The following is a 26,199-nucleotide window of genomic DNA, read 5'->3' on the forward strand; positions in this document are numbered from 1 at the left end:
TGTGATGTTATTACTTTTATGGATCCCTGTCGCCGGTGGCTTGTTGACGAAACTTGATGAGCTTAGATTTCTGACACTCCCTCGTATCAGACAGTTTCCGTAGTTCTATCTTTGATGGAATATAATCATTGAACTGAATAATATGCGAGATAATCAATATAGAAGTAGCAATATTCGTATATTCGTTGAATGAATAATAAAATGAGCTGTTATTCAAGGCATATTTTTTCTTGGACAATTGCACCATGTGAACTAATCTATGTTAATGTAGACAAACGAGATGGATTTTAAACATATGTTAAGCCTATTTTAGTCATGTGCAAACTGAATTTCCGCATACGGAGCATTTGGTCTGCTTCTTTTATTAGAGCAAAAATTTCACGCTCTTGCCTCCCGAGGCCGCCAACGCCAAAAGATAAATTTCTTGAAGTTGTACATCAACATGAACATTTATGCTCAACGTCCATTATGCCTATTATGCCGAACGTCCATATGCCTAACCTATTTATGCCATTATGGAGACATAATTAACTATTTCAGGCAAAAATGCAGCACGGACGATCAGTCCTCGTCGACGGCGTGTACAGGAACTTAGCGGCCGACTAGCAAGCTTCCAATCAAGGCTCGATACTTGTCTTGGAACACGCGATGAAACTTCTAGAAGATAATGGCGGCCGATTCGTTAACCAAACGTGAGCTGCCGGACTAACGAAGTTCGACGTCATCCGGCCCGAAGGACCATATGAGCGCAGGTAAGCATCAGCAGCCACTTATTTGCAGTAACAGCAGGACACATGAGTTTCCGGAGTTCGAATTCCTCGAAGACGGTAAGTACTTCCAGGTAAATATGATTCCGGGACAACGGAATTTGCATTGAATCCAGTGTCGGAATTCTTTTTCGTAACTCAAAATCTCGCTCGCGCAACCGTTAGTAACCGCAACGTTTATTTAAATTTAACTAGATTATACATTTCTCATAGGTACTATAATTCACTGTATTAGTTTCTATCCCTACTGAACTATTTCAACAATTGTCTAGATTTTCCGAACTGTCAAGCAAAGCCAAAGAGAGGAAAAATTGACGTTTTGTCGCCCTTTTATACCATTTCAATGATGACAGATTCGGATTGCCGTAGCTCTAATTTGTCGATGAAACCAGCATGCTGACCCATTTAATCGACGATAAAGGAATTTGATCGAGTATGCTTTCACATATACAGGGTGTTTGGTTCATGGTTAAGAACCTCTCGAGGGATGATTGACTGTCATATTTGGAGAAAAAAATCGTTCTACACATACCATGAAATCTCAACCGTTACTAAGTTATTGTACTTTTTGTGTTAAAAACTTAGCTGTCTTAAAATAGCTCTAACTCAAAAAATATACTTTGTATTTCAAATATTTTAGATCCATTGGATAGGTGAGAAAATTTTCCACTAAAAAATGTCCTCAAATGTTTCAGCTAATTAGGTTAAGTAATCTTTTCACAGTAATTTATTAAAAATTTAACAATTTTGATCGATTTTTCGTTCACTTCGCGAAAATCTTAATAGTTAACATCACTATTTTAATAATTCAAATTGTTAGTCTTGAAAGGTTGTATAATTTGTTCTTTGACATGATACATTATCTTGTCTTGTTTTCATGTGTTTGGGTTATTGAACTTGGATATTTTTATCTCATATTCACTAATACTAGCTCTTATTGAAAAAGTATGGCACTTATTGTACCTTTTCTTATTTTTATTCGAAAGCCAGGAAAATATTGCAGAGAAAAATGTATTAATACCTTTCAGTTAAGTAAATTTAGTATTCTTTTAGAAGTTAATTAGTTTAAAGTTAGTGTTTTTATTAGCATTTTCGTTATTTTCATAATATAGTAAATAATAAACTTCACCATTATTATCATGGAATTAATGCATCTCAGCAAGTTCTACAATTCTTCCTTTGACTTCATTCAATTATCTCTTTTAGTTTCGAAGCAAAATCATTTTTATCTTCTCGTTTCATATGCAAAAACAACGATTTCGAACCCACTGCATTTGTGATAAGGCCATGCTGTGTTAACTATTAAATTGCAGCGAAATGAAAAGCGATAGGGATAAAGTGTCAAATAACAAATTGTAGAGAATATTAAGGGGCACCAAATGAACAATAGTGACGATAAATTTAGTTGATTGATAATTAGAATAATTACAAAAATCACCAAAAAACGCAAATTTTGAGTTATTTTACTAGTAAAAAGTCATGTAGTACACTTAACTAAAAGATATCTGTACATACATCGAAAGGAAATTTTCTCAGCTTTTCAATGAAGCCCTGATAATAGCGATATAAAGCATATTTTTTTTAAAATTAGAGTCTTTTAAGAACTTTTAAGTCAATTACAGGAAAAGTTTAGAAGTCAAATTACAAGGAAACGAGAAAATAGGAATATTATGTTGAAGAACAAATTATGAATCGTCTTCAAACCCAACTTTTGGATAATAGATGTTGCTATAATCATAATTCATTATTTTGAGAAAATTAACAACAACCTCATCAAAAACACTAACTTTTAACTACTTTACAACTAAAAGATAATTAAAACTAATTATCTGAAATATATGAGAACATAATTCAATAGAAAATTTTCTCACCTTTCCAATGGCACTAAAAGATTCAAAATACGAGGTGTACTTTGTGAGTTAGAGGTTTTTTAAGATAAACAAGTTTTTTACACAAAAAGTTCAATAACTCTGTAACGGTTGAGATTTGATGGTATGTGTAGAACGATTTTTTGCTCCAAATATGACAGTAAATCACCCCTCGAGAGATTCTTACTCATGAACCAAACACCCTGGTATGAGGCTAATTCTGCGATTTTTCCACCAGCGGACTGAGTTCAACTGAACTGCCCTAAACTACGTTTAACCGAAACCTATTCGGCCATTATAAAGTGGGAACTTCAAAAGACTAAGAAGTGTGTAAAGGGTACGAATAACGCGTTCAGGAAGGGTATAAAAATGGGAAAACTGTCCGGATACGACTTTGCAAGTTCTAATAGATGGTGATGGAAACTGTCGAAAATAGAACCAAACAACATACAATATAAGCAAACATTGCAAAATAAATATATAAAACTACTCTACAAACGGCTCTACCCCATTTGGCATAATGTGATATGGCATAATTCCATTTGGCATAATGTCATATGGCATAATGACCATTTGGCATAATGGTTATTTGGCATAATGACCATTTGGCATAAAGACCATTTGGCATAACGCCATTTGGCATAACACATTTGGCATAACGCCATTTGGCATAATTCTATTTAGTATATTTATTTTAGTTGGCAAAGTGGACATTGGATTAACGACAAGTTAGCATCTAAGGATTTCATTCTACTTATGTAGATTTTAAATAGAAATTTTGACAATCTTTCTATTTAAGAACAGCTCATGTTTAAAAGAAGGGAAAATCATCAATGATTTACACCGAACTATCTAGTCTGTACTTATCCTAATTATTGAAAGCTAAATTACATACTTTACTGAAAATTCATCCTTCTTTTAATTATGAGCTGTTCTTTAAGTGGTTATATACAAAGTTGTGGCGAAAAAGTGAGCTAAGTTCGTAATTGTTTTAAAGTGTTTTATGCAAAGCTTATTTGAGAAAGCGAAAGACAGTTCGTTGGTAGTACTAGAAGATAGAAAAACCAAATTTAATTTAAAAAATATTCAAGGTTGTCGGAGCTTTGGCCCATCCCCCGAAGCGTGTTTGTTAGGCAGAGGTTTGCGGTGAACGCTCTTTAAGCCGAACCGCTCAAATGATTTCCAAAAAGTAAAAAGATTATTGAAGAAAAATGTATTGTGGTGTACTTGAACGGATCGGTTTTCTAATAGAATTTTTTTTTTCTTGCAAAAAAACATGTTGACCAAAAAATTGAGATTTTTGGTGTTCCAAATTTTAAACAAAACTTCATTACAAAGAATCGAAAAAATTTTGATAAAAAAGGAACCGTTCAAGTACACGAGAATGTAAATACAAACAATTTAAAAAAAAATCATGAAGATCGGATGAATAATTTTTGAGATATCACGTTCACCGCAACAGTACTTTTCAAAAAATTTCATTCCGAGATAATTACGTGTAAAATTTTGTGTTAACTTCATTCGTGGAAGAACCAGCTCGCTACAAATGGCTGTAATTTGAAATCTAGTGCTCCGATCTGGATGAAATTTTGCACAGATACTTTCAAAAGCATGTACTTTCAGAATATTCAATAAACAAAATTCCGATTTTTTGAGTTTCAACTTTGCAAATTCCTACTCAAATCAAAAAATTTGCTTTTAAAATCCTTGTGTAAATAAATTCAGTAAACTAAGCATTTGTTCCGGTTCCGTTTCTTTCAATAGTTTATGTGCAAATTAAAGCAAAATAAATTATATTCTATGATTTTATTCGTATTAACCGTCAAAAAAAAATCATCTTTATTGCGAGCCCAGATTTGCTGCTATTGCTAGAAGATAATTAATAGTATCAAAATTTTGCAAGTTCGTAACAATTTTGCACAGTTTCTCATCAATTATCTGATCTTTGGTACGACGCTTCTTCTCGGAGGTTAGTGACATATGCGCCAAAATTTGTGAAGCGATAAATTTTTCCTCTAGTTTCAGTTCTTCGATGATATGCATCAGACCAGCACTGCGACCCATCAGACGATTCCAATGACCGCGCCATGCTTCAATTTGGTTGGTGGTACGTGGGATTTCATCTTTCACGTTTCGGTAAACCGACCAAAGATCAGGAGGATACAAAGGTTCCGTCGTATGTACTCGACCTGGTTTCGTTGTTAGTCTGGATTTGCCTAACACATAATATTCTTCAACATACTTGAAAAATCCAGTAAGTTCAGTCGGTGCTGATGATTTGATGTTTGTGTAGGCGTCAGATATTTTTTGATGCCAGATGTCTTTAAGGTGCATGAAACGTCGAGATTTGATGCAAACTCAAAAAAAATGACAAAAATTTACTTTTTTCGATTTTGGCACATTTTTGCCTTTCTCATATAAAAAGGTCATGAAATCACTCTGAAAACTGTCAACCTAATCCTATATTTTTTTTTTGTCTGGCATAAGGTTTCTGAATTTTAACAGGGGCGTAGTTAAGGTTATGCGGAGAGGGGTTACCCCCCTCTACTGTTCGCTCCCCTTCCTTTAAAATCCCCTTAAACCACCCCTCAGACCGACACCCCACCCAGCCCTCACACCCCTCCCTCTCAACCCTACCATCTTTAAACCATCACCATATCACAAAGCATATCAAATTAAGCTGGGGAGTCGTTCGTTCGTGGGATTTTCGCCCTCCTCACACACCCACCCCGCATGACAAAATGAGTTAGCAAGCAGATAACATTGAACTAATTCTGATTAGGCTAATTAAGCATGATATTTTTTTTGTTTTTTATTTTTTTTTTGTTTCAAGTGTTTCACCGTCGACACGTATCTCATCAAGTTCGTGGCTGGCAAGCCATTGTGTATAAGTGCAAAGTGTACTAAGAATGTAATGGACATTTCCACAATTATGTTGAAAATAACCTCCCACCGACCCGTAATTTATAGAAATGAAAAAGGCACAATTGAATCGCTAGATGGATTAAACCAGGTTTTTTGTATGTATTAAAATAGTTTTCATTGTTGTTGAAAATCTGCAACAAACGAATTTGTTGGATATATTTCCAACCAGTTCATGCTTAAATGAAAAAAAAAATCCATTATGCCTTGAACCAGGGAACTCTTCGGCAAACGCATTGATAAGAGCCTTTCCAAATCTGTTAAAATCACTTCTGGATGCAATTCAACGTCGATCTCATCAGCAATTTCGATAAGTTTAGGCAATACTGCTCTATAGAGAGATTCTGATTTGCTTGTCATCAGAGCAAACACCAAAGGGAAGGTGCAGTGCTCCCCTCGATAGTAAAACGCAGACGAAATAAACTAGTCGAATGTATTGTAGACCAGGTTCATCTTTCCTGGACCGTCAATCACCATTCTCCCTGCACTCATAACGCATAGACATTATCCTTGTTTGCGCACATTCAGCAAATACGGGGTGCTAATTGGTTATGCCAAATCACCCTTATGCCAAATGGCATTATGCCAAATGGCATTATGCCAAATGACCATTATGCCAAATGACATTATGCCAAATGACCATTATGCTAAATAACCTTTATGCCAAATTGACATTATGCCAAATGGTCATTATGCCAATTAGCATTATGCCAAAGGGCATTATGCCAAATGACATTATGCCAAATGGGATAGAGCCCTACAAACTAGGCTTGCATCCGATACATTCAGAAAATTTAAAAGTAAATTAACTGTGTTGCAGTCTATTCGTGTTCACCCTGTTCATTAGATCAGTCATATTTGGATTACTTCAAACAGTTGCTATTTCGACCCATAATCCTGGAAAATCCTGAAAGCCTAAAAATCAAGCAATCCTTTAGGCTGAATTAGTCTGAAATAGGTTGATTTGGGGAAAACAATTCAATTGCAATAAATCGCGTATTTCACAGCTTTGTTGATTACACACATTTATTAGTCTTGAAAAAGACTGATTTTGGAAGAAAATCAGGTAGTCTTTTTAAAAATTATTGATATTACAAAAAATAATCTAGGTAGACTTTTGATATTTATGCCGGGCCTATTCTGTAATTATAAACATCACAATCGAACCCGCCATGACAAGGACAGTATTTGCCCCAAAAATCGACTTTACCCTTCCATGACAAAGCAAATAGAGCATACCGCCGATAATCCTTCCGCGTGCTCCATCCACGGCTTCATGATTTATGATAGGCGTTGCGTTATTTTTCACATCCACTTTCTTTGTCCCCTGGCACACTGACTTGACCGTACAAAAATTAACCATTCGATTTACAACCATTAACTGGTGTTGTTTCTGCTGCGAAGATAAACCTGCTCAACTGACATACTATAGTTATAGCTACTTACCCGGTGAACAAATAGGTTGTCTCCCAATCCAACTGGAGCAAAATAAAACCTCCTGTTTCGGCTCCACAACAATGCCACAGAAAAACACCTCCTGATGATTTTCCTCCTGAAGTCCAAGGATAATATTGACGTCGTTGTCCGGGCACTCAGCAGAAAGCAAGCGAGTGACGGTGAAATATTTCAGCTATGTAAATACCAGCATACGCACTCCATTCAACATCACCACTACAACGAGTAACGGTGAACTTTCCTCCCCGTAAATCCAGCCGTGACAAAAGGCGATGGGGTGCCAGCGACGGCGAGGAGTTTTCTTCACTGTTTTCCAGCAGCGATATCTATCTGTACATATATATACTATCACAAATTTCTACTTTTCTTCTAGAAGCTCAAAACGGCAATAAATTTGTCAAATAACTAGATAAACTATCGGCACACTACCGTAACCGCGAGTTACAACACTTTGTCCTAGTAATGCACTACCAATACAGCGCGAAGTAAGAACAAGAAACTTTACTCGATTCACGCGAAAAACTGGGCTAAAACTCTCCATACACTGTTTCTACAATTCAGCTGCTACATCAAACTGGGAGGAATGTGGCCCACCAACGAGTAGGTGAGTGGTGAGTTCCACATTCACCCCCAACGTTGCTCATTTTCTCGCGTCACCGGAGAGTGCCGTACATGTGGTCCAGAAACACTCGTGTTTATCGTTGTAAGCCGGATATTTTTTTTCTTTCGTTTTCTCTTTAGGTTCTGATATGAGCACGTGTCTCGGGTGAGTGAGTAAGCGGTGAGCGGTGAGCGACGGACAGTGTGAGGATGTTTTGTTTGAAATGGTAAAAAAAGAAGGCGGATTATATATCGCGCAAAATAAGTAATGTAATGATACATACATGGTGATAATGAATGATAAACCATAGAAACCTATAAAACATTATTTGCAATTACCCGGTCAAACCATTCGGAATTTGATTCGGAATCCTGAATGGAGTCAATATGGATTCCAACTCAAATGCAACAACCGATTCTGAAACCGATTAAGTCGGAATCGGTTGTTGCATTTGATTTGGAATCCATACTGACTCCATTCAGAAATCCGAACCGGTTCCAGAATGAGTTTAACTGGGTATCTGTGCATCCTGACAACGTTTAATATAAGAGTGCTCGAACTAAAATCATGGTTGAACATATTTCATCACACAATTGATAGTTGAATATAATCTCAATAAGGAAGTTAAAGCTAATATTCAATATTTTTGCAGAAATGCTTGTCGAAATGCGAGAAAAGCATGAAAAAGTTATGCTTTTGAAGCACAGAACTCTGATCAGATTTTTGTTATAACATATTATAGCAATGTTGACTATATCTCAATGACCCTTTATTATGTGATTTTGGAAAAAATAGTCTTTATATGAGAGTAATACGGGAAGTTAAAAAAGAAGCGAAGACCCGTGTTATCAGCCCCTTGGTTTATTTTCGGCTGACAAAGTGGAGATTTTGACAAAATCGGGGCATATTTTTTCGTTCTTTTCAATAAACCGAAGGCGTTAAAATATTCCTTCTACAATCCCTAAATATAGCCATAACCCTTTCTGATTATTTGGTAAAACATTGGCCTTAAGGGGTCTAGTGCAAAATTTAAAAAAAAGGTTTTTAATTTTTGCACATTTTGCATCTCAACGACAAGAAAAATATGCTCAAGATAGGATTTACTCGAATTTGATTGAGTTCGTCTGCTAGAGCTCATCAAACATATTTCCATATTAGGCTGACAATATCGGGTCAAAAAGCTGAAAAAATCGAGGGTAGACAAAAGCGGGGGCTGATAAAATCGGGTCTCCACTGTAGTATGTTTAGAACTATTTTAGTATATGATATGAGTAATCTTTTGACTATAAAACTTTAGTTCCATATTTCACCTTATAGAGAGCGCAAACACTAACTTTTAAAGAAAGAGAGATAGAATATGAACATGTTCACTAGAGTTACTGGAAAAGACATGTTCTATTACTTTCAATAAGACACCTAATTTCTCTTTCCATTGAGAAGTTAGTAGTTAGAAATGCAAAACTAAAATTTTCATGTTAAAAGATGACTCCTAGCATGTTCTCAAATGGTCGGTGTTAGGTCAGACCGGACTAAGTGACAGTGCATTGATTTCGAGAAAAACGCGTTTAAAGTTTGAATCGCAGCATCCTTTGCATTATAATTAGAAAATAATTTTTACCATAATTCTTGTTTATTGTTTCATATTTCAAATCTGGTAAAAATGGAATGTAGATGAAGAAATTCTTTATCCAGTGCTATCATTAACTCATTTTTTTATGTTTTGCGACTTGGTCCGGTCTGGCTTAACACCGACCAAATGTCTTCGATAAAATTGTAGACAATAAAATTATCTTTCTTATTTGTACTTGCAATGATGAACTAATTCATACAGTGCCACCTAGCAGTGCAAATGTAAGTTAATGGGCTTTCTCCATGTAAATTGTCGAAAAATCCCAAACTAGCCCAAGCTGTCTGTTCCTGTGGCTTGAAGAGCGATATTTACATCGCAACCGAGACCATAAACCCGGAAATTTATGTGCAGGAGTGATTGGAAAAAACTCCATTGCCTTTTCTAAAAACAGCATGATAGTTCGGTTTCGGCCGGACCTGGAATCTTGCCATTACGGAAAAATGTCATGGAGTGGTATGCTGCAAACAACGTCCAGATGGTGCACAAGGACATGAACCTTCCAAAAACGCCATAGCTTCGCCCAATAGCAAAATATTGGGCAATCATCAAGCGGAAGCTCAAAAAGACGCGAAGGACAGGCTACGTGCAGTTCAATGCAAACCGGCGTCCTGCGGCAAGGTAAGTGACCAAGGAGGATGTGCCAAACTTGATGGAAGGAATCAAACTAAAGGTCCAGCAATGCGCATTCGCTAAAATGAAAGTTTGAGTGAATATTTTTTCTCTATTCTGTATGCAACTTGCAAAACAATATGATTTGATTTTTTAATAAAAAGTTTGACTGATTTACACCGATTTGTGTGATTAATTTTGGATCGTAACACTCTTTGGTCCAATGTAGTTTTATCTAGTTTTAATCAAAGAATCGGATACCTCATTATGTCCACACAAAGATGCGTCTGCGACCAAAAATCTTTCGACTCCCAGGCCCAGAGAAAGTGGACGAAAGGAATCTCAAGTGCCCAAACTACCAAAGCTGGGAAAAAATCGAGGCAAAAACTGGAAAAAGTGGAGAAGAAAAAGCAACCGCCAGGAACTCCAAATCAGGCGGCTGGCCGCTCATCATCTCAAACATGACATGCATTATCAAATGCATCCTAGGTAACATTCAGCGTGTAAAAGGAGCTTCTGCAATCCTAAGCAGAAGTTCCGCGAAGGAATCAAAAGGAATCTGTTTTATCCAAGAACCATGGACTGTAAAGGATCATATTCACGGACTTCCAACTGTAAAGACAATGGTCGCCCAAGAGCTGCACTACACTTTGCGAACAACATTAGATTCTTTCCATTAACAGAATTTATTGCCAAGGACTTAGTATCTGCAATCGTAGAAATTCCAACAGATAGAGAACACCAAAAGATTGTAGTTGTCGTCGCCTCAGCCCATTTTCCTTAAGATCAGTTTTTTGACGTTTTCTCCGTGAAGTGAGTTTTCATTAATTTGGTTTATTCTAAAAAGTTGCCGGAACCAACGAATTACATAACTCCTGAACACAATATCAATTTTAAGATATAAGCTATGCACGGTAGTTCCCAACCCTAAAAAGACGATTAAAAGTATTTTCTGAGTTTCTTTGACGTTTTCGTTTTCGTTTGACCTTAATTTTCCTCAAGGAGGTACTGCTACTTTTTCTGAAATTTGTTTTTTTTTTTATAAACAAAACATATTTTTTCTTAGACAGCGCCGATGGTTCAGTAGTAAGCGTGACCGCCACTCACCGCCAGTGGGTCTGCGTTCAATCCCAGCCGGGGTCGTTGAAATCTTCCTTCGGAAGGGAATTAAAGCCATTGGTCACGATCCATGTGTTGCTAAGCCGATATCTAAATTGCAGATGGTGAAGTCACCTCTCGGTGATTGGCACTTAGTGCGGACAGAGACCGACGGAAAATCAACAAAAAAAATATTTTTCCTTCTTCAACCTTCTATGACGATTATTTTGGAATAACTTTGCTAAAGATTTTATGTAGCTGACATTGACATTCAAATATATTGATGTTGTTTGCGTTTGTCGTTTTGTGTGGACGGTTCCAAAGATCTAAGCGATCGGACAACGCTTGCCCGCAGAGCAGAAGCGCATTTGTCATTTGATAAATTCCTTGCTACCAAAAACATCAAAAGCTGACGTACATTAGATGGAAAAAGTTTCCGTCTTCTCACGGCATTCGCCACATGCGGCACTTTTAATTTACAGTTATGAATAATTTATAAAATCTTAAAGTTGTAAATATAGTATGAAAGTTCAAAGTACAAACTAAGCCGCCTCGTAGACGAAATTGTCGACCCTTGACTGCTGTGGTTCATCTGTTTTCACTAATGAGATTTTCGATTGATGTGCACCGGTGTAGTGGAGTGCACTGGTTTTGCACTTTCTAGCAGAAGTGTCAATGGAACATACCCAGTTTGCTGCACTTCTGCTAGAAAGTGCAAAAATGGCGCAGTTCCAGTGCACTCCGCTACACCGGTGTCAATCAATCGAAAATCCCATAAGAGAAGAGAAAACAATCGCGTAGCTAATTTGATCCAGTCCTAACCTCAACATTGAACCAGCTTCTGATTGGTGGTCTTGCCAGTCATAAGCGTCCATTATATTTACAAACGGGATCGAAAACAGTGCTGCTGAATCTATTCTGGCTACTTTTCATACACATAAACATTTTAGGCAAATTGAATAAAAGTCCTGAATGACGATATAGCTAAGTGTAATGTTAAGAGAGACAAATTTTTGATTTAGGTGCGATCTTTGAGTTGCAATTCTCGATAAATATATGATTAGGGCGTAAAAGCCAACCGTTAAAATTCTCTTTGAAAGGAAATTCCGGACAAACCGTTATTGGCCGAACACAGTACACAGCAGCTAATGAAAAAGAAACCTATTCTCTTTTGTTTACTACCAACATCTGTGATAGGTGAGTAACGGCTTGTCAGAAATTTCCACTCAAAGTAAATTTTGATAGTTGGCTTTTACGCCGTAATCATATGAATTATTTTCAGCAATTGCGGATACCATACAAAAGGAATCTCGCAACGATGAACGCTTATTATCATCAGATTTACGGCAGGGCCTAGTCGAGAAAATTAAGAAGAGCAAGAAGCCTGTTGTCGTCTCTTCTCTTAGTGTTTTCCCAAAATCACAACTCAGGTTTCTGCAATCTACACAACAGATGTGATCAGGAAAGTTATGTAGTCTAACAACAAAAATTAATTTAAGACATCCCTACCACTGTATCGTCTGTAAAAATATATAAGGAAATAGTATCCTTAGCAAAGTTACTCCAAATTCACTGGTATATAAGGTCGCAGAAGGAAAAAAGTATGTTTTATTGTTGAATGTAAAAAAGATATCCAAAAATGAGAGTAGCCCTTAATAAAAGTAAGGGCACCAACTGATGTAGATGCGTTATCTCGTTTCATGACTGCTGAAGCACGACAACGTCATCTAAAGCCAGTAAATACTTTTGGCCGTCGTTTTTCGATTTGGAACCACTTTGGTACGGAGGTAATCCGCCACCATCGGAGCTGAAAAGTACTAAGTACATGAACATCCGACTTGCAAATTCTTCATCATGGGAACACGTACAGGCATGAAAGGTTGGGGAGGAAATAGTTTCTGAAGATGTTCGAATCCAGAAGAGGACGAACTGAGACAGGTATATGCAGTCTCTTAGAATGTGTTTGGAGGGTTTCCAGGTCAATGTCAAAGACTGTAACGATCTAACCAAAGGAACTTTGAAAAGAGATGTCCCATGATATAACAATGACCTTGAGAGAATGGGCAGAAATATGAATATATGCCTAATAAAATAAAATCGGCCAAAGATACAACGAAAAATGACTAAGATCCAAGTACAAGGAGACTTTGACCAAATATAACAAACCATAGGAGAATTACATCTTCCAGCAATATTTAGATACTAAGCATACATCTCGTAAATCTTCTGCATTCTTTAAATACAGTCGCATAAACCTGCTAGAATGGACGGCACCTAATCTCAACCCAATAGGAAATGTATGGTCAATTTTGAATAAAAGAGTACGTAGAAGGTGGCAAATAAAACTAAAAAGGTCTCGTCGGAAAATATTATTTAAAAACACTTACGGTAGACCTACGATCCGCGAGGTTGATCAATTACGAAAAGTGAACAAGGCACTAAAGCCGCTAGAAGTACTCCAAATTCAATTCAACCGCTTGCATCGTGTAATTCTGATAACATTCAATAAACGAGATGATACAGAAAGCTTCATTCAGCAAAACAACCTGAAACATATCGTCAAGCATGACGATGGTAGATCCTCGTATATTTGGACGATGACTCATACGAAGTTCAACGGTACGAGCTGGCACTGTGTAGTACCGAACATATTCTTACTGCCTTCAAATGGAAATATTGAATAACTATCACAAACGATACTTGGATAAACTTCGTACCGGGTATTTTCAACGGAGTTCATACACATTTTGCAGGGTCCCGCAATTTTCCGAATCTCAGCCAACAATTGTACACTTTACTGTGATGTCAGCAAAAATGTGTTTGTCAAGGATTCGGCTGTTAAAATCTAGGAATAAGATGCTAGAACTGCTGAGATTTAGCAAAACCTTTACGTGTAACTATGTAACTAATAAAGTCTATCCGAGAAAATTCCGATAGTCTCGAGTACAATACAACTCCATAAAAAGGCCAAAACTATGCTCCGTACTAAATGTCACAACATTCGAAACTCAATAAAATGGTCTTAATAAGCAATATACGACCATGTGCTGACGAAACTGAATGGATTGGCCGATGAAACCTATGGAAAAGCCGATCTCAAACATGCCCCGGGACGCAAACTCAACAAGACTCCTGCTTGCGAAAAGATTTCTGGCAGCTCAAGTTTGTGTTCACGGACGGATGAAGAAATGGTGGAATCCGGTAGCAAAACCCGTGACTGAAGAAGGTGTGGGCCGATTCATGAGTGGGATCAACACGAAAGTTCGAGAATTTCTCGAAATAACGATGAATGATTTGTTCCAGTCATTTCCACAGAATAGAATGTCATTTTATCTTTTTTTCAATCTTAGACAGCTTATCGATTTAATAAACTGTTAAAAAAATAAACGCAGTTGAATGTGCCCTATTTTGAAATAATCTAACTTTTAGTAGTAAAAAGATATCTGCTGGGCTGCTTCGGGAACATAAATTTATTCAATTTAACCCTTAAATTTTTCTGGTTGGATATGATATATACCTCTTGCTAAGGCTTTATATTACAGAATTCGGTATGTTGCCAAATGGCAACAGTATGCATTTAAGGGTTAAGCCGATAGTAAACTTCGTCTACTTCACAGAAAAAATAGATTAATAAATATTTGCCGAATATCCAGCGCTTAGAAACTTTTTGAAAATTTTGACTCAAATAATTTTTCATAGAATATTCTATCAATAATGTTCGAAATAATGTCGACACCAAAATGAAACAATGAGTCCCATTTTCATCGTTCCCTTCACCTGAATCCGTTGTGTACCAGCAGTAAACCAGGTATAGCAAGTTCCGATTCGTCAAAATTCGAAGAAAATCCTTTCCTGTCCTGAGAACTTTTTCATATTTCTATAAATATGGAATGAATTAGGTACATGCCAAAGTTGGTCCATGATTTCCTATTTCATTCCTGTATATGTATATGCAAATAGTTTAGTTGCCGTTGCCATTGAATGAAGTCAATCCCGCAAATTTCCCGGAACATCTGAGATAAAAAGTGCTGCTACAAACCCAGTGGCACGTTCATTCATATTCCAACCGAGCACGTACGGAAGGAATGTAAGCAAAAAAAACAATGAAAGCGCCTTTCGAAACATCCCAATATTCAATCCACATGATATCATACATAACACACACAAGCTTACGCATCATGTTTTGTTATTCTATTTAGAATAAAGCAGAAGGATCCACATTCAAATTTCCCTCAAAACAAGCTCACATTTCTAAACCACCCACCACCCAACGTGCTCACCAACACAACTCAAATGAGAACCTTGTGAGATCGGTTGCTTTGATTCTACATACGTGCAGGAATCACGTTGAACCAGAACAGCAGCGGCAAGGCAAGGCGAGAATTTTCACTAACCGAGTTTTTCACCAATTTAATTTCTCTCTCTCGTTCTTCCGCACCTGCTAGAACTCATCTAGAGCGCTGCTTCCAGCCTATGGCCTTTTCACTTACTCTAACTAATCGACCGAATAGAATATCCTCTCACAATTCAACACACTCACTAACACACCCGCGCTTGGGAAGGAAAAACTCTGCTACTGCTAAAGGAAAAATGGACTGTTCAATGTTTTTCACCTTTCTGCGGTGCAAATTTGATCAATCGAACTGCACCCACAGCACTTCTCACGCTAGTTCACGGGTCTTTACACTATTCCGAACAGTGACACTGGCAGGGATCAGATTGCTCCACAGGATCCTACACTTTCGGCCGATAAACACAGCCCCCGTGATGCTGATGAGTGCATCTCCTCCTGCGAAAATTTGGCGTTTGACGAGCAAAAGGAAAAATTATACACACCCGTATTCCGTTCTGCCAGTGAAAGTATTTTTCTTCTACCGATGGCTGTCTTCTCACTAAAGCTCACTCACTCCACTGTCGTCGAACGGTTCCGCACTTTATGCCCCGTGTGTACGAAAATAATAACATCAGCTTGCGGTTGCGATTTGGGGAGCACATGCTTTGACAAGTAGTAGTGATGGATGAGAAAGGGGTCGCATGGGAAGCTCACTAAGCGAGACATTGCCGAGTTTGCATGTCCGGTGGTGAGTTCCGATAGGGTTATAAATGATTTAAATTTGAATACCTAGATATGAGCACGGATACGAAAAACTAACAAAAGTTTAGTTCTTTTGACTCAATTCCGGGGTATCGTGGAGTAAGGTAAAAATAGGTAAACCGTGTTGAAGGTAGTTTCCCGTAACCACGGCAAAAACCACAGGTTTTTTATACTCAACTTTGTGTTAAATATGCCTAAATTAAAGTAGAATCTACCTTATTTTGAGTATATCTCAAACAACTCAAAAGTACCCTATTCCATGAAAGGCCTCGACTGAATCGATTCTCTCTCTTTGTTCTTGACAACAATAACAAGTGCGAAAGCGACGCAAAACTCAAAACTACCTAAATTTATGTTAAAAGAACTTATTCTGCGGGTTGTTTTATTGTTCCGTGAGGCACCAAAAGTAAAAGTCGCGAAAACAGAACATGTTTCGAAAGACCCTCTTTGAATATATTTGAATGTAAAAAACCGGATATAAACAAAGCTTCTCTGTGATTAATCGAAAAAATCGCTCCGGTGTTGATCTATTTATCATTTGAAAAAAAAACTCAGTATATGAATTAAAAAATAGCCGGTTCTTACAAAATAGTTTTCTTTAACCAACTTTTGAATCTTGAACGTAACGTTTTACGGATTTTCCTTCGAACAAATTATTTTAAACCAGTTTTTACACTGGAGCCAACTTCTTCGGGTGAGAATTTTTTAAGCGATTTTTATGTTAAAGGAGAAATACGAATTTATCGCTTCATAATTATATTACATGCTAATATAATTTGAAGTGGGTTTTACGTAGCATGTTCTGATCTTGCGACTTTTATTTTCGATCACCCATATATTCTGGTTGCAGTTGAAAACTGGAAAATCCAACCAGCGACAATCGTATTTTCTCGCTGGCTCTAAACAATGGAATCACATCAAAAGTAGTGCGCTGTATTCGTACAATGATGCGCTATACAGCGCACTTCTTCCGACATCATGGATTAGCCCTAAACAAGAGACAAAAGAATGTCGCTGCTTGGATTTCCAGTTTTCAACTGTAACAATAATAATAGAAAGAAGTATTCCGTTCTCTTCGCTGCAGCGGATTTCGTTCAATTCATTTCTGCATATTGCTTCTTGAGTGGAGGAGGTCAGGCCTAAATGACGATAGGGGAAACCTTTGTTCTTCTTTTGTATTGGATGTGTGGCAATGTGAGTACTGAATGTGGTTATGCAGGCTGGTTACCAATTTTGGACATGTACAAGGGACTTTTTCAACCTTTTACTTTCCTTGTACCCCTTCCAAATATTGATCCGTATTAGGTACCCTCTCAGAAAATTGTTTGCCGTCATTGCCCTCTCAGAAAAAAATGATTTTCAATTGGATGAGACCCATAACTTTCCAAATACCTGTTCCAGAGCACTCTCAGTAAGCGTCTCAATTCTTGGCGCATTGAAACCATATATAAAGACAAAATTCCTACAATGTTAGGATAACAAGTTTAAATTTATCCCGCATAATTCACCCCTTATTTTACCCCTGTAGGTGGATTCACTCCCGGTTGAAAGCCACTGCTCTACAATATCCGAGAATTGTATTAGGCCAGCGCAGGCTTCTTTTTCTGGCTGAGATTTTTGATGTCCCAGGAAGTGCTGGGAACTCCTTTTCTGAGCTCAGATTTGGTTTCGTCTATCTATAAGAACGCTTGCGTTGCGCTACTACTGGACAGTTGTATATCAGATGATATAAGGCTCCGTAGTCGGATTCACAAAGATCACAGAAAAAAGACTCAGCGCGCTGAATAGTTGCCATATGATGACTGAGTTTGCAGTGGCCGGTTAAAGCCCTGGTCAGCATGCCGCAGTGGAGTTTCGAAAAATGTAGGAGATTTTTCGAAATCACTGGGCACGGTTGTTCTAGAAACGCCTTTGTTTTGCGACACGTTTGTAGATATCTCCAATAATTGCGGTGCTCAGACGAAGCCCGTATTTTTTCCCTTATCCAAATTGTCGAAATCGGCAGGGCGGGCTCAGGACCAACGAAGTCAATCGCTGAACCTGCCCTGGCTAATTGGTCAGCCCATTCATTTCTAGTAATACCGGAATGTCCGGGCACCCAGACAAGGTAGATAGTGTTGACAACGCTTAGTTCTTCGATTTGGGTTCGGCACGTGATCACTAGCTTGGACCGTGATTTGTCTGAACTAAAAGCCTTGATTGCAGCCTGACTATCAGAGCAGAAGTTTATAACGGACAAACTCAATTAAAGGGCCGATTGTACCCCGCACATAATCGTAAAGATTTCTACTTGGAATACAGTACAGTATCTACCTAGTGAGTGAGATTGTTTCAATCTCATTTCACGACAGTAGACACCAGATCCAGCACGTCCCTCCATCAAAGAACCGTCAGTGTAACAGACCAATTTCGTTTGTTGTTGTCTTTCCATATAGCCAGACAACCACTCCTCTCGAGAAGGAATCTTCACATGGAATGTCCTGTAAGGAAAACTACATGTGAGTGTAATATCGCTGGGTGCAAGAATGTCTTCACCCCATGTAACCATTTGTGACCACAATCGTGTATGACTGGTAGCAAGATCAACAGACAGACTTGCAGACGGTTTAACTTTGACTGGTCTGTTATCACCTCTCCCCTCTGCCACCACACAAGGCATCCGTATGACAATATTGGACGTACAATTGTCGTGTAAATCCAATAGATGTATTTAGGTTTGAGACCCCAGGTCTTTCCAAAAGCTCGTCTGCACTGCCCAAAGGCGATGCACGCTTTCTTGACTTTGAACTCAATGTGAGTAAACCAATTCAGTTTGGAGTCCCATACAACTCCAACGTGTTTGATTTGATCTGCACACAGTAAAGAGCGAACACGCAATTATTGCGACACCGAAAATGTCATGCCAATTTTCTTATAATGTTTAAAATCAAACCAAAATTTTAGGGTAGTTTTATACATATATTTACTTAAAAAATCAAAAGAAAAGTTAATCGATGGAGCCTTGAGTATAAAATTGAACGCATTTTCGCTTGATGCCCTCCATCAAAGTCTTTACAGTGTCATCCGATACCAGTTTCTCAGTTTTTTTCCATTTTCTTAACATGTCCTTCTCGTCTTTGACTGTCTTCTCGTTCTTCCGAAGTTCCCGCTTCATCATTGCCCAGTACTGCTCCACCGGGCGCAGCTCCGGACCGTTTGGCGGATTCATGTTCTTTGGAACAAAATGGACAGAATTGGCCTCATACCACTCCAGGACACTTTTAGAATAGTGGCATGATGCCAAATCTGGCCAAAATAGCGGAGCTTCGTCGTGCTGCTGCAAGAACGGCAAAAGGCGCTTCTCGAGGCACTCAGATTTGTAGATCTCGCCATTTACTGTGCCCTTTGTCACGAAAGGCTCACTCCTCAGTCCGCAAGAGCAGATGGCCTGCCAAATGAGATATTTGGAGGCGAACTTCGACATTTTCTTCTTCTTAAATTAGTTGTCCACATAGAACTTGCTCTTGCCGGTGAAAAACTTCAACTCCGGAATTTGCTTAAAATCGGCTTTTATATACGTTTCGTCGTGCATCACACAGCAGCCATATTTTGTCAGCATCTTCTCGTAGAGCTTCCGTGCCCGAGTTTTAGCCGTCGATTGTTGCCGCTCATCGCGGTTTGGGAAGTTCTGTACCTTGTATGTATGTAGTCCAGCTCTCTTCTTTGCATTCTGGACGTAGCTCTGCGACATGACGATCTTTTTAGCCAAATCACGGCTTGAGACGTTGGGATTTGCTTTAATCATCCGCTTCACCTTTCCCTCCGTCTTTTTGTTCTCCGGTCCAGGTTTTCTTCCAGCTCCTTTGCCGTGGTCCAACATCAACCCCTCCTGGAACCGCTTCAACACTCTGGAGACGGTTGAATGGTGAATGTTCAACATTTTTCCCAACTGCCGGTGCGACAGGTCAGGAAATTCCAGGTGTTTGGAAAGAATTTGTTCTCTCGACTCGCGTTGGTTCACTTTCATTTCCGTTGAATCGAAAAACACGACTTCGAGTTTGACAGCATGTAAACAATACACATCAATGAGAAAGTGTGCAAAATTTGGTTGATTTTTACCCAATAGTAAAAAAGTTATGCCCTGTTGAATGTGTCGCAATAATTTCGTGTTCGCCCTTTATCACACACTACCCGGATAGAATTTTACAATAGCATTTACCCTACAAACAATCATAAAATAATAAATATTATAGTTATTACTGTTTCAACATTGTTCGATGCCAAGTTCTCACAGTAGATTTACAATAAAATTTCATGTAACAATAAATTTCACTGTTCAGCAAAAAACTGATACAGTGCATTCACATTAAATTTTACTGTTTTCGAGAAAAAAATGTATGGGAAAAAACTGATTTTTTTAATGTTAAGATACATAACCACCCCCCTTTTTCACTGTAAAAGTCTATTTTACATTGAAATTTACTATAAAAACGTTAAAGTTTATTGTTTTTGTATTGTAGCATAACACTAAAACTTACTGTAAATTATTGTAAAAATACTGTACTGTCACAGTGAAAATCAAGGTTTTGTTACTGTACATTTCTATTCGGGTAGGCAGAAGAAATCAATTTTTGCCAAGCGTCGCGCGGGTAAATTTGATTACTTGCCCTGCTATTGCAGCGGAGCGATTTCTAGCTTCTGAACTGAGCGAGATGAGAAACCGAAGTGATCTCCGACTTCTTCTCCAAGCTCGGAGGCAACTTATACGTAGATCGATAATCGTCGTATTGCACCCGGCTACCGTTTCTCAGTTTCCCATCCCTTGGTATGGTCGCATTACACGCCCTTGTTAGTAGTGCCGTGAACTCGTTCGCATTTAGGTTGAAGAGCATACCCTCAAATTCAAGTTCTTCGACGGACACGTTCCTGTGAAAAATCGCTGTTTTCCATCTTCACTCGTTTATATATCTCCTACATATTCATATTCATGTGTAGTTCATAGTCCTGTTATCAATGCTGTACCAAATCGCTTGGTGGTCGCTGTGGATATATCCTCGCACACTTTTCAGTCCATCTTTCCGGTTACTCCAAGGCTACAAAAATTGACATCGATAATGGATTCCCGGTTCTTCCTGCGGTAAGTGCCGATGATACCATTATTTGTAAGATCTATATTTAGCTTTGCTAGAGCATTCGTGATCGCTGATGGCCAGACAAAGTTCTTTTGATTCCAGCGTCTATCTCGAAAATTTCGCATGTTTCTGGTTCTTGGAATATTTCAGAATTAATGTCTCTTCGGCTTCTTGGAAAACGGCTTATTCGATTTTCACAAGCACCATATGAAATCTTTAAATGTCAAAAACCTTTCGGTAAAGCTCATGTATATTGAATATTGAACCACATATAAATCTCCAGGAGTCTGCTTTGAATTCAGATTGTTTCCTTATCGAAATTATTTTCGAATGCAACGATCGATTATGTCTCTATCGACTGTTGCGTTTAAAAGGGAATCGATTCAGAAGTCGGTCTGTATTAGCCTTTCCATGAGATTTTCGTTTGATGGTACACAGATGGGTCCTTCCTTCCGCGACCAGCAAACGTTTCATTTGATGTTGGACTGGATCGATGATCTCATTTAAACTTCACATTTACCCGAGAATGGTCAAAATAAAAATTATCATGGGATGGTAATTTCTAAAACTACCATAATAGTTTTCAGTTACGAAAAGCAAAACTCTATGGAAGCTATTGTGGTTCTATAAAACGTGACAATTTTTTGAATTTTGGTTATTTTAAAAAAAATTATTTGCCCCCTGATTTTTTTCAGCGATTTTGAAGGGGGGGGGGGGGTGACATAATTTTTAAAAAATATTTGTAATGGCCTAATGTGATCCCTCCTACTACGTGGGTTCCTTTTTAACGCCCCCAGTTCAACGCGTAGTGGAAAAATATAGATAAAGGTAAAGTCAGTGGTTAGTGAAGAGAATTAAAAGAGTCGACCATTTTTCAACAACTATGTTCATGAATTTATTCCACTGTATATTACTGTGTCATATTTCGGGTTGTATAGTTTATAGCTCTAGCGTAATTAATGCATAGTATCATGAAAGATGTTTTAAGCATAAATGTTCCGACGTCAAATCGTCCAATGTCTTGGTTCCATGAGAGTGCGATTTTATCCTTCTGCTGCACCTAATATCTACCGCAACGGTTACTAACTATGTACTACCTTGTTGGACAATCAGGATTTTATATTGTTCAAATTTTACATCAATTGAATGTACAAATTCTCCATTTGCATTTGGCGTAATTTTACAACGATTCTAGCGTGAATTTGCTGAGTACATACCGGAGTAAACTGATTGAGACACATTGATTCATTTGCTGCAAGTGATGATTGCTTTCTTTATCTTCGATTTTGTGGGGAAAACGAGGTGAATTGGGTGTAAACAATTACTATCGATATTCTCAACGCAGGTTCGCGGTAGATACACAGCGTTTGATAAAAGCATATCTAAACGGTTATATGGCCTGTGGTTGCAACGATACATTAACGATCCCTATTCCTGCATTTTTTGCACAGGGTTTGTGTTGTCGTTTGTACAGTTTATTCGACTTGATCGCCTTGCAGATTCATATTTGAATCGATTTGTCCTTAATTGATTAGTATATCCTCCGTTGGACAAGCACAAACATTTCATAGCAGAAATAAAATGTTAAATGGAATGGCTAGAGATTGAAAATATTGTCAACAATTTCGCTGTATGTACAAACAAAGAAGCGTGTTTAACTAGTAAAAGGAAAAATTTAGCAAATTCGAGATTCTGAATCGTTTTACACAAAGATACGAGCAACAGGTTACAAAGAGGCAAAACTGGAAAGCAAGCAAACTTCCTGCTCGTTATTTGTAGCTTGCCATCGCATTTCACTAGAATAACCTATATCATTATTAGTCCAATATCTATTGTTCTAAATCGTTTTGTTCAAGATGAGCTATGCGTATTAATATATTATTATACTTTGTAATACAATCTTCTTAAAACGAGAGTAAGGAGTTTTTCGTTCCCTTAAAGATATTAACTCTGGATGGTGTCCAAAAGTTTTTCATATATTCTTATATATTCCACGTTCATTGATTCTACAATTAATGCAGCTTTTTGTATAACGATTTGTTGATTTTCTTTCGTGTTTTAAAGTGATCGATTTTCGATTTTACGATGTGAAAATATAGACCAAAATCTATAATAAGTAGTTTATCAGCGTTGCAATCAATGTGTCAGTTTACCTCCCTCATTTGTTCCTACCAATAGAATACCACGAATATCGAGCCAGTTGTTGTAGCGTTGATGTTTATCGTTGCGCAATTTTTAACATCGCGTCTCGTATAGTCCGCTGCGGCCAATGTAACGTACCCATTTAATAACATCGTGATCCGAATAGTTCAGCTTGGGTTCGAATACCTTCAGATAACGCACCTGCAAGAGTTGTGCATGGAAAGATTATGTCGACCGTGCTCTGTTACAAAATCTAAATCTGTAGGTATCATTATTGTATGTACCACAGAATTTACCCAATAAAGTAAATATTTTGCGAACGATTAACTCACCTTGAACCCGGAAGGTGCAAAAGGAACCTCAAAGTTCATCGAGATCGGCGGCCGAGTCCATTTCTTCTTAGTATCCGTTTCCAACAGTTCGATTTCGGCGGAGAGTTGCGTTTCCTTCATGCCAGCCATTCGTTTTATTCTATAAAAGACAACAATCACAACCGGTTCCCAGTTTGTAAATACCTGTCGATACTCACTTCCACACGATCGCATTTTCCGATGCCTTGTATTTGGCCTTGCCCTTCAAACAGATGAGCTGCACTCCGGACGTGTTCAACGGCGTCGGAATTTTCACCTCAATCTTTTGTCCGAGCAGTGATGGTTTAAAATTCGATTTGAGCACCACCTTCACTTCCATCTTCGTGCGACCCACTTCACGCACCAGGGGAATCACTCGGAATGGCAACGAAATATCTTTAGTCGTTCGATAGCGCATCAGCTCGAACTCACCGTCCGGTGGAATAAAACTGATCGAATGTTCCGTTTCGAATTTACTCAACTTGACACACTGATGAAACTGACAGTCATCGATCACTACCACTGGCTTTCCCGAGCGAGAAACCTCGTTGTCAGCATTTCCAGAGATACCGCTGCGGCCTTTGGCTTCCATTACAATCTTATCATTGATGCCAAATTTGCATTCTGGCATACCTGATCGAAGCAAAAAATGAGTTTGTAATATTCAAACGGCAGTTTCATTGTATCTAAAGCAATTACCTGAAAGGTACGACTTCATAACGACCTTGCCGGCAACGTGAGCAGATAGAACTTGTCCCTGAGGACTCATCAGCAAATTAACGTACTCGAGGACATCCAGGAACAACTCGTTACGGCGATATTTAATGCCTTCCCGACGCCATCCGATTTGACCAGTAACCTGGGAGGTGATTTGCGCTTGTTCCTCTTTCGTTGCAGTCTTAATGCCCTGCTGGGTGATGAACGTCTTCAGGACCCCGGTATCAGTGTTTTGCGGGTATCCGAAATCAAGAATTTCTACCCAAAAAATACAAAAGCGCGTATAAAATACTCTAGCAAACATACTAGTTCAGACTTACCATCCAACAACTCATAGATCAGTACAAAGTTGTTTTTGATGTTTTCCTCGGAGATTTTGCCAAAGTACGATTGCATTACGTCAATAATCTTCAACAAAAACTCGAATACCATGGCGGCATTCACATTTTGCTTCGTGACCGCAGCCAGCCAAATGTTTGCTCTCTACAAATACGATTTTTTAAACCCTTTAACATTGTTTAAAAAACGAACTCACCTTGATATGAAAGAAGCTCGTCCTAGCAATGTTGGTCACCGGCGAACGAACCTGCTGCCGAGCGTGAATAACGTTCACCCGAAAAGCATCCACCGCATTCCGGCCGATATCATCTCGGTACACGCGGGAGATAAGCACTTCTCCTTTGTGATTATAAACAAACAGTCCGCCTATCATTTTCTGCTTCTACTTCCTTCCTGCTCGGATGGTGGACCACCTCACTGGCCCCTTTTGCATCCAATTAGCTATGCTTTGTATGTACTCAGTTGCCGCGAATAGCTGGAACGAGAGTAACAAGCCGCATAACTTAATGAAAAAACGCCCACTTATAGCCGCAATAGCAAGAGCACAAGCATCTACAAATTTCTCAATGATAAGAGATTTACTGCGTGACTGTCCGACTGGGGCATGAATAGCAAGGGAAAGTGAATAATATTGTAATTGAAATAGCCGATCAGTGCAATGCATACAATATTATTACTGACCGTCTCTGTGTGCATCATTTTCTGCTTGCAACGAAACTTCATTGGTTGACACTATCTTCGAGCCAAACGAAGTGTGCCAAGAAATCGGAAATCAATAATTTTATAACCTGCTCATGGATCATTTGACATCACAAAACCACGTAACATATACAAAATTCAAACAACACATATTCTGCGCTTCGCTCATCATAAGTACGAACTTCCTGTGGATGTAGCTTACTTATCCGTTGCTTTTCCTCGCCTCTTTCCAGTTCATAATTTACCAAATCAGATTGCCCATTATTTAGCTTGCAGTCGCGAAAGAAAAAAATGTCTTCCAGCTCGACGATGTCAATCAATTTGTATCAACCACATCACGATTAAATAAACCGTCTAGAACCAAGCCATCCAGTCGTACCTTATAAACCGTGCAGCAGAGAAACTATTTCAATACTTTTAAACAAAATTTACTTCATTTTCACTCGAAATTATTCGAAAAGAAACACTAACCAAAGTCTGCAGACAAGAACGAACTTTTACTCCTCCAACTTTCTGGTATGACACAATCAAATTTTCATTGCGAAAATGCAGCCATCATCACCGCGTTCGTCGAGAAATCGATCATCGGTTGACAGTAGACACATCTACACATCGATCTTCATGAAGATAAAAAAATCTGCAAACACTGTAGTTACACTATACACGCAACCGTAAAATAACCTACAGAATAAGTTCTTTTAACTTAAATTTAGGTACTTTTGAACTGTGCGTCGCTTTCGCACTTATTAGTGTTGTCAAAAACAAAACGAGAGATTCGACTCAGTCGAGGTCTTCA

General features: G+C 38.3%; 2 protein-coding genes across 15 annotated transcripts in view; both read right to left on the bottom strand.

The window, feature by feature from the left end:
• Nucleotides 1-15,896, bottom strand: part of LOC131691455 (calmodulin-binding transcription activator 1) — a 595,917-nt gene extending 580,021 nt beyond the window's left edge. For 4 of the 13 annotated variants that reach the window (XM_058977869.1, XM_058977864.1, XM_058977865.1 and 1 more), the window contains exons 1-2: nt 15,284-15,895; nt 7,004-7,479 (exon numbers count right to left, since the gene is read on the bottom strand). The gene's annotated coding sequence lies outside the window, so the exon portion shown is untranslated. Of the gene's footprint in view, nt 1-7,003; nt 7,783-15,283 lie in introns of those variants that run through there. The other 9 variants (XM_058977868.1, XM_058977867.1, XM_058977863.1 and 6 more) reach the window with 8 other exon arrangements.
• Nucleotides 15,897-22,024: 6,128 nt separating this feature from the next.
• LOC131689702 (AP-2 complex subunit mu) lies at nt 22,025-25,977 on the bottom strand. Of its 2 annotated transcripts, none has more exons than XM_058974965.1 (7): nt 25,875-25,977; nt 24,901-25,179; nt 24,686-24,848; nt 24,348-24,623; nt 23,828-24,281; nt 23,631-23,769; nt 22,025-23,499 (listed from the first exon to the last, which is right to left on the bottom strand). In XM_058974965.1, the coding sequence occupies exons 2-7, from the start codon at nt 25,075-25,077 to the stop codon at nt 23,392-23,394; spliced, it is 1,317 nt and encodes a 438-aa protein (XP_058830948.1). In that variant the 5' UTR covers nt 25,078-25,179; nt 25,875-25,977; the 3' UTR covers nt 22,025-23,391. The 2 variants fall into 2 exon arrangements, with proteins under 2 accessions (XP_058830948.1, XP_058830947.1); XM_058974964.1 differs by having other exon boundaries at nt 25,783-25,942.
• Nucleotides 25,978-26,199: the final 222 nt, after the last annotated feature.

The sequence above is a fragment of the Topomyia yanbarensis genome, chromosome 3 (assembly GCF_030247195.1).
Source record: "Topomyia yanbarensis strain Yona2022 chromosome 3, ASM3024719v1, whole genome shotgun sequence".
Classification (NCBI taxonomy): Eukaryota; Metazoa; Arthropoda; class Insecta; order Diptera; family Culicidae; genus Topomyia; species Topomyia yanbarensis.

Excerpts from the sequence above, each read along its gene's own strand:
- LOC131689702 (XM_058974965.1), bottom strand. The coding sequence starts at position 25,077 with ATGATAGGCGGACTGTTTGTTTATAATCACAAAGGAGAAGTGCTTATC. Across the intron at positions 24,282-24,347 it reads TATGAAGTCGTACCTTTCAG|GTATGCCAGAATGCAAATTT; the intron begins GTAATTGCTTTA and ends TGCTTCGATCAG. Across the intron at positions 23,770-23,827 it reads GAAAATGCGATCGTGTGGAA|AATAAAACGAATGGCTGGCA; the intron begins GTGAGTATCGAC and ends TGTCTTTTATAG.